General features: G+C 48.7%; 1 protein-coding gene across 1 annotated transcript in view; it reads right to left on the bottom strand.

Annotated features, from left to right (window-relative positions):
- Positions 1-510: 510 nt before the first annotated feature.
- M6PR (mannose-6-phosphate receptor, cation dependent) overlaps positions 511-13,979 on the bottom strand; it is a 60,823-nt gene continuing 47,354 nt past the window's right edge. Inside the window, exon 7 of the mRNA XM_073546492.1 lies at positions 511-1,375. Within this exon, the coding sequence (XP_073402593.1) occupies positions 1,253-1,375 (123 nt within the window). The 3' untranslated portion in view covers positions 511-1,252. The remainder of the gene's footprint in view (positions 1,376-13,979) is intronic.

Here is a 13,979-nt window from a genome sequence, read left to right as displayed (position 1 = left end):
GCAATGTTACAGCTGCTGATCTGTATTTTTAGAGCGGTGATTGAACCAGTGCCACCCCTTGACAAACTGCGTCCCCACCCTGAAGGACACTGGCTCTGCATTGGGGCTAGCTGCCAGTCAGGGCCGGTGGCGTGGTTATAGCTGACGCGACTGAAACCCTAAGGCTGCCAGCAAGAATAAAGTTAATTTTCTCCCCACAGCATCTGACTAAGTGCAGGTGCTGGAAATAACCCCATATCTGCAGGTTAATAGCACTTTTTCTGGTGACAGGTTTCCTTTAAAGCATGGAATGCAAATTCTGCATTCAAAACATCCCTTACAGGGTTCTTGGTTCTTTGGAACCTAAATAGATCAGATCATATCGGATGTCACTGGCGGCAAAAGCAGTTTATTTACTCATCTCAACCAAGAAGCCCACCTTCTAGACTGAGAAGTGTTTAGAATCAAACAATTGTGCTGCTGCAATACACACAAAAAAAAACACAAAAGAAAATATCCAAACACATTGGATTCTTTTTTTTTTTTCACTTTAATTATTTTGTAAAAAAAAAATGAAACCAAAAAAAATTCCAGAAACTGCCAATAAGTCACACAAGATATAAACACCCATAAAAATGTAAATACCCCCAAAACCTTATTTGGAAAAAAAAACGAGAGGGAAAGCGAAGCAAGAAAGTAGAATGGTGATTCAGATGCAGCACTAAGTAACACGTAAACCCCAATGGTGATGATACCTATTGTAGATCCGTACAGGTTTGTGTGTTTCCAGTGTGTACAAAAGAGTTCAAGTACTTCTGTGGGTCCAATGTTAGTGATGTTGAAGGAGTGGCCGTATGCAAGTAATTATATGTCAATTACACTATTCTGACAAATTGTCCATCTGCCGGATTGACCCACCACATTGTGGTAAGAAAGGCCTTCCAAAGACCGCGGTCTTATATCGACTTATTTATCCTGAGTTTATTTCTTGGTTTAAGGCCTGTACTCGTGTAGTGCTAATACAGGAGAAGACATCAGGTTTATTTCTGGCCATAAACCAAAAGTACCACGTTGGCTATACTCCCAGTACAAAGCAAAAGCGATGGCTTCCAATGTAGGATTACACCACAGAAGGGCAATGGGGACAGGGGCCCCCACCTGCAGTAGAGGAGCATTAGGAGACAAAAGATTTTCTAAGCAGCAAAAATGGGGTGGAAGATGTGGGCTTCCTCCAATTGCTAATTTGTGTAAAGTTATCGTGAATGGAACTAGATCACATAGGTAATAGGTGGTCATCTCTCTCTTCTGGCTCCTCTCCAAGTTGATCATCGCCAACACCTCTGTAGGCAGTTTCTGAAGATCGGGGTTGGGATCGACACACAAAATCACAGCCGTCCTGGAAGGAACAAAAAAATGAATCAAATTAATTTCCATTATAAACTGTCCATACATGTACATCAGGTACATCAGGTAAAACAGGACAAGAGAAAAAGCTTCAATCTGAAGAGCCGTTCTTAAAGGGAAGGTGCCGTGGTTTTTCATAATGTAATGTAAAAAAGAAAATAGTATAAAAAGATATTGTCCCCTAAGCTTGACTCAGTGGTGTGTATGTTTTTTTTTTTTTTTTTTACTGTATTAATGCAGCCACTGGTGGCTGCCATCTTACCTTTCTGCCTGCTGAACGACACTTTCCATGCTCATTTACGGCAGTCCCTGGGCATAAGGCATAACGGTCGGCTCCCGACCCCTATCTGTATCCTTGCAGCAGCATCAGGAATGAACTGGGCACGCCTCTGTGGGCAGCTCAATTCACAGCGGTAGGTCTGGCCAGGCGCCATCTTATTAGAGGCCAGTGCTTTCCTTTTAGCTCTATTTACACTCTATTGCAAACCCTGGATGCTGTACTGTTCCAGCATAACAGGGCTTGGATGTTCACTCTGCACATACCAGCTGCAGGAGAGGATACAGGAAAAGCTCCTGGAGACCGAGCTGCTCTTTCCAAAACACCCGACCAGCTGCTGCCCCTACTCTTGCAAAACATAGGAGGAGCTGCTCCCTGCGCTTTCAAAACACTTGGCAATCTGCTGGACATCTAATCCTCTCCTGTGTGATACTGTGTGCTGAGCCGTGTATCTAATCCAATCCTGTGTGATACTGACTGCTGAGCCGTGTATCTAATCCTCTCCTGTGTGATACTGACTGCTGAGCTATGTATCTAATCCAATCCTGTGTGATACTGTCTGCTGAGCTGTGTAGCTGATCCTCTCGTATGATACTGACTGCTGACCCGTGTATCTAATCCTATCCTCTGTGATACAATCTTCTGATCCGTGTATCTAATCCTATCCTGTGTGATACTGACTGCGGAGCCGTGTATCTAATCTAATCCTGTGCGATACTGTCTGCTGAGCCGTGTTTCTAATCCTCTCCTGTGTGATACTGTCTGCTGAGCCGTGTATCTAATCCTCTCCTGTTTGAAATACCACCCCAAACCATTGACACCAGGCTCATTTAGTTGTTGCTCTAATGTTACATGCATGTTCTCATTATACCAGTAAATACAATTATGTCTGTTAATATGGCCAGATAATTTGAAAGAAGCTCCATCACTCCACATAATGTTATCTAAAATTACTGGATCTTAAGTATATTCTCACTAAATTGCAGCCGCCTGTCTGGATCATCCTCCAATAAACCATGAATTAGACGTGGACGATAAGCTTTCCACCCAATAGATTTCAGGATTTGCATGATGGAAGCTCGTGAAATTCCCAATTCTTAAGACTCTTCTGTGGACTTTTTTGGACTCTGAACCCTATCACACATACTGTCCACCTACTTTTGGACCACCCTGTATATACACTGATCAAAAAAAAAATAAAGGGAACACTTAAACAACAGACTAAAACTCCAAGTAAATCAAACTTCTGTGAAATCAAACTGTCCACTTAGGAAGCAACACTGATCGACAATCAATTTCACATGCTGTTGTGCAAATGGAATAGACAACAGATGGAAATTATTGGTAATTATTAAGACACCCTCAATAAAGGAGTGGTTCTCCAGGTGGGGCCACAGACCACATCTCAGTACCAATGCTTTCTGGCTGATGTTTTGGTCACTTTTGAATGTTGGTTGTGCTTTTACACTCGTGGTAGCATGAGACGGACTCTACAACCTACACAAGTGGCTCAGGTAGTGCAGCTCATCCAGGATGGCACATCAATGCGAGCTGTAGCAAGGAGGTTTGCTGTGTCTGTCAGCGTAGTGTCCAGATGCTGGAGGAGCTACCAGAAGACAGGCCAGTACACTAGTAGACGTGGAGGGGGCAGTAGGAGGGCAATAACCCAGCAGCAGGACCGCTACCTCCGCCTTTGTGCAAGGAGGAACAGGAGGAGCACTGCCAGAGCCCTGCAAAATGACCTCCAGCAGGCCACAAATGTGCATGTGTCTGCACAAACAGTTAGAAACCGACTCCATGAGGATGGTCTGAGTGCCCGACGTCCACAGATGGGGGTTGTGCTCACAGCCCAACACCATGAAGGACGCTTGGCATTTGCCACAGAACACCAGGATTGGCAAATTCGCCACTGGCGCCCTGTGCTCTTCACAGATGAAAGCAGGTTCACACTGAACACATGTGACAGACATGACCGTCTGGAGACGCCGTGGAGAGCGATCTGCTGCCTGCACCATCCTTCAGCATGACCAATTTGGCAGTGGGTCAGTAATGGTGTGGGGTGGCATTTCTTTGGAGGGCTGCACAACCCTCGATGTGCTGCCAGTGGTAGCCTGACTGCCATTAGCTACAGAGATGAGATCCTCAGACCCCTTGTGAGACCTTATGCTGGTGCGGTTGGCCCTGGGTTCCTCCTAATGCAGGACAATGCCAGACCTCATGTGGCTGGAGTGTGTCAGCAGTTCCTGCAAGATGAAGGCACTGAAGCTATGGACTGGCCCACCCGTTCCCCAAACCTGAATCCGATTGAGCACATCTGGGACATCATATCTTGATTCATCCACCAACGTCACGTTGCACCACAAACTGTCCAGGAGTTGGCGGATGCTTTAGTCCAGGTCTGGGTGGAGATCCCTCAGGAGACCATCCGCCGCCTCATTAGGAGCATGACCAGGCGTTGTACAGTAGGGAGGTCATACAGGCACGTGGAGGCCACACACAACACTGAGCATCTTTTCCTTGTCATGAGGCATTTCCACTGAAGTTGGATCAGCCTGTAATTTGATTTTCCACTTGGATTTTGAGTATCATTCCAAATCCAGACCTCTATGGGATATTAATTTTGATTTACATTGATAATTGCTATGTTTTATTGTTCTGAACACATTTCACTATGCAATGAATAAAAATTTGCAACTGAAATATTTCATTCAGAGAAATCTAGGATGTGGTATTTTAGTGGTACTTTTATTTTTTTGAGCAGTGTACGTATTGTCATCTAGATTTTAAAGATAACTTTTCCTTTTGTTTTTCCCTCTCCATTTTGCCCTCCCTCTCTGACGAGGAATGATGAATAGATATAATTTATAGGTCTAGAAGACATTTATATTCCTATAACCGGTTAGCTCAATCTAAGGCTGGTTTCACACTTGCGTTTTTTTGCGCTGTTTTTTTGTGCAAAACACGCATGCATTTTTTTCCCTATACTTTACATGGGTGCGCATACACATGTTTGTACGCGCATGCAGTTTTTTGTAGTGTGCGCTCGGGCGCACAAAATGCATCCTGTTGCATTTTTTGTGCGTCCGACTTGCCCCCCAAAAACGCATGCGCATGCAATGCGTTTTTTTTCACCCAAACACCCATTATAATCTATGGGTGCGCATAGTAATGCGCACGTATGCACAAAAAAAACACATGCGTTTTTTAAAAACACACCCAAACCCGCAAAAGAATGCACACAAACGCATGATGCGTTTTTTTATGTGCGTTTGCATTGCGCACGGTGCGCAGAGCCAAAAAACACGTGTGAAAGTAGCCTAAGGCAGTTTTTCCTCCGTGGTTAGGTAGGGTGATTATTTAGTGTGCATTTTTGAGGGAAGTTATAGCTCCATTTCCTTATCCATTACTACTTTTCCCTATACAAAAAGAGTGGGCATGGTGCCATTTACCATCACTTCCTTATATGACTTTTTTTTGGGAATAGGTGTCTTTTTCCCGGTTAATTAATATCAATATTTTATTAGGGGCTTGTTATGCGAGATATCACAGATCACTTGTTACTCCAGTTTGCCTAGGGTGCTCGGGTATGCAGAGTGCAGGTGCTCAAGTGACATGTTCGAGTCTCCGCTGCCCCACGTTTTGCAGATGTTAAGACAGCATGCGGGATTGCACATGTTTTTCAGGCAATACCTGCATGTTTTTTGGCTGTCTAACAGCCACGAAACATGCAGGCGCGGGGACTTAAACATGTCACTCGAGCATCCGGGATACTCCATGCGTACCAGAGCACCGTAGGCAAACTCGAATAACGAGCACTTGCGCTCATCACTTATCACAAACTGATCGTATACACTACTATTGCAGCTCCAGCATCTCTCACTGCTCCATCAGGAGGTGAAAGGCGCTTCCAATTATGGTGCCAATCAACTGCATGCCAGGTTTTAAACACGGTCACCAAGAATCGTGTACCTATTCTATTATGTAGAAAAGGCTACATGCACTATATCTGCAGATATAAAAACACAGTAAAACAAACATACTTTTTTACAACAGTGTTTTGTAACAGTAAACAGCAATGCTAGTAAAAAGATAACAAAAAGGAGATTTTTGTGTACTCACCGTAAAATCTTTCTCTTAGCCTTTAATTGGGGGACACAGAACCGTGGGTGTTATGCTGCTGTCCACTAGAAGGCGACACTATGCATAATCTGAAAAAGATTAACTTTGGCTCCTCCTCTGCAGTATACACCCCTGGACGGCGTCAGCCTTCTCCAGTTTTGTGCAAAAGCATTAGGAGGAATATACCAGAAACATAACCATGCCTGTAAAAAAAATGCTACTATAAACAGGCTCAAACAACAATATGAGAACCCAACCGTAACAACGGCCCGCAAGGGCAACAGGGTGGGAACTGTGTCGCCCAATTAAAGGCTAAGCGAAAGATTTTACGGTGAGTACACAAAAATCTCCATTACTCTGTCGCCTTATTGGGGGACACAGAACCGTGGGACGTCCCAAAGCAGTCCCTGGGTGGGAAGTAGTGGACGAATATTGTGCTGACAGTCCCCTAGACTTGGGGTACTGCCGCCTGCAGGACCCGTCTACCCAGGCTCGCATCCGCTGAGGACTGGGTATGCACTCTGTAGTGTGTGCAGGCTAGTCCAAGTGGCTGCCTTACACACTTGATGTGCCGAGGCTTGATGCCGAATGGCCCAAGAGGCCCCTACCACCCGCGTAGAGTGTGCCGTGATACCGGCCGGAAGGGGAGAATTGTTGAGGCAGTAAGCCTCTTGAATGGTGGACTTGATCCACCTAGCAAGGGTGGCTTTGGAAGCCAGTAGGCCATTGCGAATGCCTTCTGGAAGAAGGAAAAGTGAATCAGACTTCCGAAAGGGAGCAGTCCTAGACACGTAAATACGCAATGCCCTGACAAGGTCAAGCGTATGCAGAGCCTTCTCTACCCTATGAACGGGAGCCGGGCAAAGAGACGGTAGTGATATTTCCTCATTGAGGTGGAAGCTGGACACGACCTTCGGAAGGAAGGATGGTACTGTACGGAGAACCACCTTGTCCTGATGAAAAACCAGGAAGGGTTGTCTGCAGGAAAGAGCTGAAAGTTCAGACACCCTGCGTAGCGAGGTGATTGCCACCAGGAAAACCACTTTCTGTGATAGAAAGCGGAGTGAGACCACCCTAAGGGGTTCAAAAGGAGGTGACACTAGTGCTGTCAAGACCAGGTTGAGGTCCCACGTCTCCAACGGACGTTTGTAGGGGGGAACCAATCGGGAAACCCCTTGGAGAAGAGTCTTCACTTGCCTGCTTGTTAGCAATACGCCTCTGAAAGAGCACTGAAAGCGCTGACACCTGGCTCTTCAGCGAGCCCAGGGATAGCCCGGCGTCCAGGCCTGACTGAAGGAAACCGAGGACCCTTGGAAGAGAATAGGGGAGTGGGATCTGCCCACGAGATTCGCACCATGTGAAGAAAACCTTCCAGGTACGATAGTAAATCCTGGCTGAAGTTGGCTTTCGAGCCCTGATTATGGTTTTAACAATGTCCGGTGAAAAACTTGCTTGGGTCAAAACCCAGGTCTCAATGGCCACGCCGTCAAATTGAGAGCCCCTGAGTTCTGGTGGAAGAACGGGCCTTGTTACAGGAGGTCGGGACGTGTGGGGAGACGCCAGGGAGCGTCTGCTGTGAGTTGCACGACGTCGGCGTACCATGTACGCCTGGGCCAGTCTGGAGCGATCAGAATGGTGGGAACACCCTCTTGTTTGATCTTCCTCAGGACTCTGGAGATCAGGGGGAGGGGGTGGAAAAATGTACAGAAGCTGGAACTGGGTCCAGTCCTGAACCAGGGCATCTGCTCCGAGCGACCGCGGATCGCGCGTCCTGGCCATGAAGTTGGGAACCTTGGCATTGAGATGGGATGCCATCAGATCCACGTCCGGGGTCCCCCAACGATGACAGATCTGACAGAAGACTTCTGGATGGAGAGACCATTCCCCCGAGTCCATTCCTTGTCGGCTGAGATAGTCGGCTTCTCAGTTGTCCACACCCGGAATGTGGACCATGGAGAGTACCGACCTTGCAACCTCCGCCCATTGTAGGATACGTGTTACTTCGGTCATCGCCTGGATGCTGCGGGTGCCGCCTTGATGGTTCACGTATGCCACTGCCGTGGCATTGTCCGACTGTACTCTGATATGAGAGTCTGCTAGCAAGTGATGGAAGGCTTTCAACGCCAGGAAGATGGCCCGAATTTCCAGGATGTTGATGGGCATGGTCGATTCCCTTGGTGACCACCTGCCTTGCGCTCTGATGTAGGTGCACCGCGCCCCAACCCATAAGGCTTGCGTCGGTGGTCAAAACCTTCCATTGACCGGAGAGAAAGGATTTTCCCCTTGCAAGCGAGGTTGGCTTGAGCCACCAGTGCAGGGACCTCCTGGTGTTTGCTGATAACCGGAACTCCCTGTCGATGGAGAACGGATTCCTGTCCCAGGACTTGAGGATGGCCAGTTGAAGGGGTCTGAGGTGAAACTGGGCAAATGGTACAGCCTCCATTGCTGCTGCCATCCTGCCAAGTACTCATGGCATACCGGAGAGATCTGGGGGACTAGCGGAAGAGTGTGTGAACTCCCAAACGGAGAGCCAGTGCCTTGTCCCTGGGGAGGATCACCAGACCCTTGGAGGTGTCGAATAGCATCCCCAGGAAGGTCAGAGACTGACTCGGGGTAGTCGAGGACTTCTGTAAATTGACTAACCATCCCAGGCGCCTCAGAGTGTCGATCGTGATCGAGACGTTGACCTCGCAGTCCTTGAGGGTGGGGGCCTTGATGAGAAGGTCGTCCAGATATGGAACGACTACTATGCCTCTGGAGTGCAGAACGTCCATGGTAGCTGCCATGACCTTTGTAAATGTTCTGGGAGCCGTGGCGAGACCGAACGGGAGGGCCACAAACTGGTAATGGTCTTGGTTGATTGCGAATCTGAGAAACCTCTGATGGGTGGGAGTAATCGGTATATGCAGGTATGCGTCCTGTATGTCTATGGAGGCAAGATAGTATTAAGTTACGTACCGGTAACGGTATTTTTCGGAAGCCCATGACAGCACCACGAGAGAGGGGATCCGCCCTATAGGAACAGGAAACCTACAGATACAAAAGGGCGGCACCTCTCCCACGCATCAGTGGATTACAGAGCTTGAGAGGCTACCATGGTTAGTACACAACATATGATATATACAACCTATCTACCCTATTTACCAGAATTATTTTATACCATCTCCCACATAAGGTGATTTTATGAACATTCTAAAGGAGTGCACCCCTATATGTGAACAAGGGAGGGAACTAAGGGTGCTGTCATGGGCTTCCGAAAAATACCGTTACCGGTACGTAACTTAATACTTTATTCGGACTCCCATGACAGCACCACGAGAGAATTACAGAGATGTAAACTAACTTAGGGAGGGACTACAGCCTGCAGCACCCTTTGCCCGAAGGTGAGGTCTGAGGAGGCACCCATGTCTAACCGATAGTGGTTAAAAAAGGTGGAAGGAGATGACCAGGTGGCCATCTTACATATTTGATCAATAGATACTCCAGCTCTTTCCGCCCAGGATGATGCCATGGCCCGAGTGGAATGTGCCCTCAGATTCTGTGGAGCTGGGCCGCCACCTGCTGTGTAGGCAAGAGAGATAGCCTCCCTAATCCATCTTGCTAATGTGCGTTTTGATACTCTGTATCCTTTCCTGGGACCTTGGAAGGATAGGAATAATGCGTTCTCCTTCTTCCAAGGATCCGTGGCTGCTAAATATGTCAGTAAGCATCTCCTAATATCTAACGCCTGGAGTTTCTGCTCTTTAGGGTTGGTTGGATTAGGGAGGAAGGAAGGCAGAACTATCTCCTGTGTCCTGTGGAATTGTGTTGCTACCTTGGGAAGGTATGCTGGATCTGGCCTTAGGATTACCCTATCCTGTAAGAACTCTGTGTAAGGGGGCAATCTGGAAAGTGCCTGTATATCGCTCACCCTACGTGCGGATGTTATTGCAACCAGAAATGCTGTCTTAAGAGATATAATCTTTAGTGAGGCGGAATCTAAAGGTTCAAACGGACTTTCTGTCATGGCTGTAAGGACTAGGTTTAAGTCCCACGGCACGCATCTGTCTTTGTGTATAGGTCTCGATCTGGCCGCTGCTCTGATGAACCTTGCTACCCAATAATCTTTTGCAATATCACCTGCAAACAGGGCCCCTAAGGCTGAAACTTGTACTTTTAGCGTACTTGTGGAGAGACCCAATTCGAAACCTTTCTGGAGAAATTCCAGAATATGTTTCGTGGGAATTCCGTCTCTGATGTCAAAGTGAAAGGTGGACAGGAAGCGTTTCCAGGTCCTAGCATAGATATTAGTGGTAGTTAATTTTCTGCTTTTTAGGAGGGTGTCAATTAAGTTCTTGGAGAACCCTCTATCTTTTAATAGTGACCTTTCAAATACCACGCCGTCAAATGAAGTCCCGCTACTTGTGGGTGGCTGACTGGCCCCTGATAGAGGAGATCCGGAAGGTTCGGCAGTACCCAGGGATCGCCTACCGACATGGTCCTCAACCACGCGAACCAGGTCCTCCTGGGCCAAAAGGGGGCAATCAGTATGACTTTTGCCCGATCCTCTCTGATCTTCCTGACTACCAGAGGAAGAAGATTCAATGGTGGGAAGGCGTATGCCAGAGAAAAGTCCCATCTTATCAGGAGGGCATCCACCGCCAGGGGATTTTCCCTGGGGTTCAGAGAGCAGAACAATCTTTCTTCTCTGTTTTTTCTGGTGGCAAAGAGGTCTACCTCTGGCTGACCCCATCTGCGGACAATCTGGTGGTAAATATCTTTGTTCAAAGCCCATTCTCCTTGTCTTAGAGCCTTGCGGCTTAAAAAGTCTGCTCTTACGTTGTCCTTTCCGCTGATGTGGAGCGCGGTTAAAGATAGACAATTTCTCTCTGCTATCTGGAGGAGCCGTTCTGTTATCTGCATCAGAGCGCTGGAGCGGGTCCCACCTTGGTGGTTGACATATGCTACCGCTACCTGGTTGTCCGAGTGTATCCTCACATGATGGCCCTGCAGGTAGATAATGAGTTTCTTGACTGCCCGCTCTATCGCCAATAGCTCTCTCTGGTTGGATGAGATTTCAGAATCAGAATCCCACTGTCCCTGTAACACTATGTCCCCCATATGGGCTCCCCAACCGAAGGAACTTGCGTCTGTGGTTATAATACGGGTTATCTGTGTTATCCAGGGCACCCCTGACGCTAGGTTCTCGCTATCAAGCCACCATCTCAGTGATGTAACAGTTGAGGGGCTTAGCCACATCCGACCTTGTAAGGAGCCTCCAAGGGCCCTGCTATTAACCAAGACGTCGTTTTGAAGGGGTCTGGTATGGAACTGTGCCCACCTTACTGCTGGGATGCACGAATTTAGAGAGCCTAACAGGGACATGGCCTGTCTGAGGGTCATAGATGGATTATCAATTGCCCGAAGAACCTGCTCCTGTATCTTTTGTAATTTATCTAGTGGCAGCAGGCCCCGCTGAGTCTCTGAATTTAGTACTAACCCTAAAAATTTCTGTATTTTTAAGGGCTGGAGTCGGGATTTCTCGTAGTTTAAAATCCATCCCAGGTTTTCTAACCTGGATCTAGCTTTTTCTATCTGGGATTTACAATGACCCACCGATTTTCCTACAATCAAGAAATCGTCTAAATATGGAATGATTAAGACGTCAACCTCCCGTAAGTGAGCCATAACTTCGGCCACTATCTTTGTAAAAACCCTGGGAGCTGCTGAGAGACCAAAGGGAAGGGCTCTATACTGAAAATGACGCACTGTGCCCTCTACTAAAACTGCCACCCTCAGGAACTGCTGGAAGTCTGTATGGATAGGTACATGATAGTACGCGTCTTTCAAATCTATGACTGCCATAAAACAACCTTTAAACAATATTTTTATTGGTATTAATGGACTCCATTTTGAATGTATGATTAATCAAAAACTCGTTAAGGGAACGAAGGTTTATAATCGTTCTGAATGTGTTATCAGGTTTCTGGATTAGAAACAGGGGAGAGTAAAACCCTCTTCCCCTTTCAGCTTCTGGAACCTCTACCAGGACATTTTTCTGGCATAGGCTCAAGACTTCCGCTTCTAAAGCCGCTTGTTCGAGATGAGAAGATCTTAAGGGGGTTAGTTTAAAGGTGTCCCGCGGGATCTGGGTAAATTCCAACCTAAGCCCGGTGGATATTACCTTACGCACCCAGTCACTATTCGTAATCTGTGACCATGCCGGGAAGAAGGATGACAGTCTACCCCCCACGGGAACTGCTAGTCATTGATTTGGTCTCTTTTGATCTCTCGACGAGCGTGTGAACATATAGCCCGTACCTCGTCTCCTTCTGTCTTCCCATCTGGGCCGATCTCTAACAGGCGAAGAGTTGCGCCTTCTCCCCTGGCCAAATCTCCTTCTACCCAATGGACGACGGTAGGACGCTGACGAAAGGTTTGGGAATCTTTTCTTGTCGTCCCCCACCTTCTCAAGCAGCTCGTCTAGGACAGTTCCAAACAAATAAATATTCGCCCTCACATGGAATCGCACAGAGCTTTGCTCTGGACTGGATGTCTCCCTGCCAGCACTTTAGCCACAGGGCTCTGCGAGCTGCATTAGAGAGACCTGCTGCTCTGGCGGCCATTCTCACTGCATCCGCTGAGGCATCTGCTAGGAAGGCTGCTCCCTCTTGGATGGTCGGTAGGGCCCCAAGAATTGTCTGTCTTGATGTACCCTGTTTTAGTTGTGACTCCAACTGGTCCAACCAGACCATCATGGACCTGGCCGTGCACGTTGAAGCCACTGCTGGTCTTAAGGACCCGGCCGCCATCTCCCAGGTGTTTTTCAGGAAAGTATCAGCCTTCCTGTCTAGGGGATCTTTAAAGGGATCCCATGTCCTCAAAGGGGAGCGAGGATTTTTTTGATGCCTTTGCAATGGCTGCGTCTAATTTGGGGGCTCTGTCCCAAGAACTTACTGCCGGATCGTCGAAGGGGTATCTTCGTTTGAGGGCTGGTGGTAGCGACCCTCTTTTGTCCGGTTTTTTCCACTCTGTGGATCAGATCCTGTATCTTTTGATTTAACGGAAAGACTGCTTCCTCTGTTCCAGCCCACAGAACATGACATCCTGCATGGACAAATGGGGCTTAGGCTCCTCTACCTCCATTGTCCCTCTGACTGCTTTGACCAGCTTGTCTACCCGGTCAAGAGGCAGACAAAATCGCCCCGAGTCCTCTTCTCCTGAGGAGGACGAGGGAGATGAAGCCTGGGAGTCTCTGCTTTTTCTCCACTCTACCGAGGAATCAGACTCCGCCGGGACCTCGCCCCTTAGACTTTGCGGCTGGTACAAGGACTTTAGGGTTTCCCTCATTTCTGCCCTGACAATGTCCCTTAAACTCGCCGCTACTGCGGGCGACTCTTCTGCCACCGTCTGCTGAATACAGGGGGGGCACAATCTTTTGAGGCACGCGTCCGGTAATGGGCATGCACAGAGTGCGCATTCCCTATGTTTATTTTTACTTGTAGCTTTTTTCCCCCGGAGAACGAGGGGGATTTATTTCGGTCGATGCTCCTGTCTGCCTGGAGGAGCTCTTACGAGTGGACTGGTCACTTCGTCCCGCATTACTGTCACGGGACACTTTCTTTTTCTGTTTGACCTGCCGAAGGTCATCCAGGGGCGGCAGTGATGTTTGCCGCTGCTGTCGCCCTTGCTTCTGCCGCTGCTGCTCTCGATCACTCTCCATTACCACTGCTGCTGCTGTACACTGCTGCATGTAGTAATGTGGCCAAGGCAAGGTACCCTGCCAGGGTCCCGCCTAATTACCCCTCCTCCGGTCAGCAGTATCCATGCCGCGCCCCTCCCCCCCTTAACGGGGCTTCCTACCCCAGCTGGCGCCGGACCCGGCGCCATCGGTGTTTCCGATGGGCGCCGCCATCTTGGAATCCTCGCGCATGCGCAGTGGCGCGCTGACCCGGAAGCGCATCCTCCGCCCGCCCCCTGACGTCACCGCTACCCCGGGAAACACCGGAAGTCCCGCGGGACGCCCGGGAGCTCCGGAAGCAGCGCCACCCGGTCGCAGCCCCCTGCACAGCGCTGCCGTCGTACCTGCGCCGCCGGAGCCGGGAACCCCCGGGGGGGAATATACTTACCGGCGGCGGCCTAATTCCAGAGACGGACATCCTCCGGACGCCGCTCCCTGCTGCACACGCCACCGCCGTGACACCCATCCTGGGCCACCGTG

The sequence above is a fragment of the Dendrobates tinctorius genome, unplaced genomic scaffold (genome assembly GCF_039654945.1).
Source record: "Dendrobates tinctorius isolate UK_male_01 unplaced genomic scaffold, ASM3965494v1 ptg000147l, whole genome shotgun sequence".
Lineage (NCBI taxonomy): Eukaryota > Metazoa > Chordata > Amphibia > Anura > Dendrobatidae > Dendrobates > Dendrobates tinctorius.
This window is presented reverse-complemented; position numbering and strand designations above follow the sequence as displayed.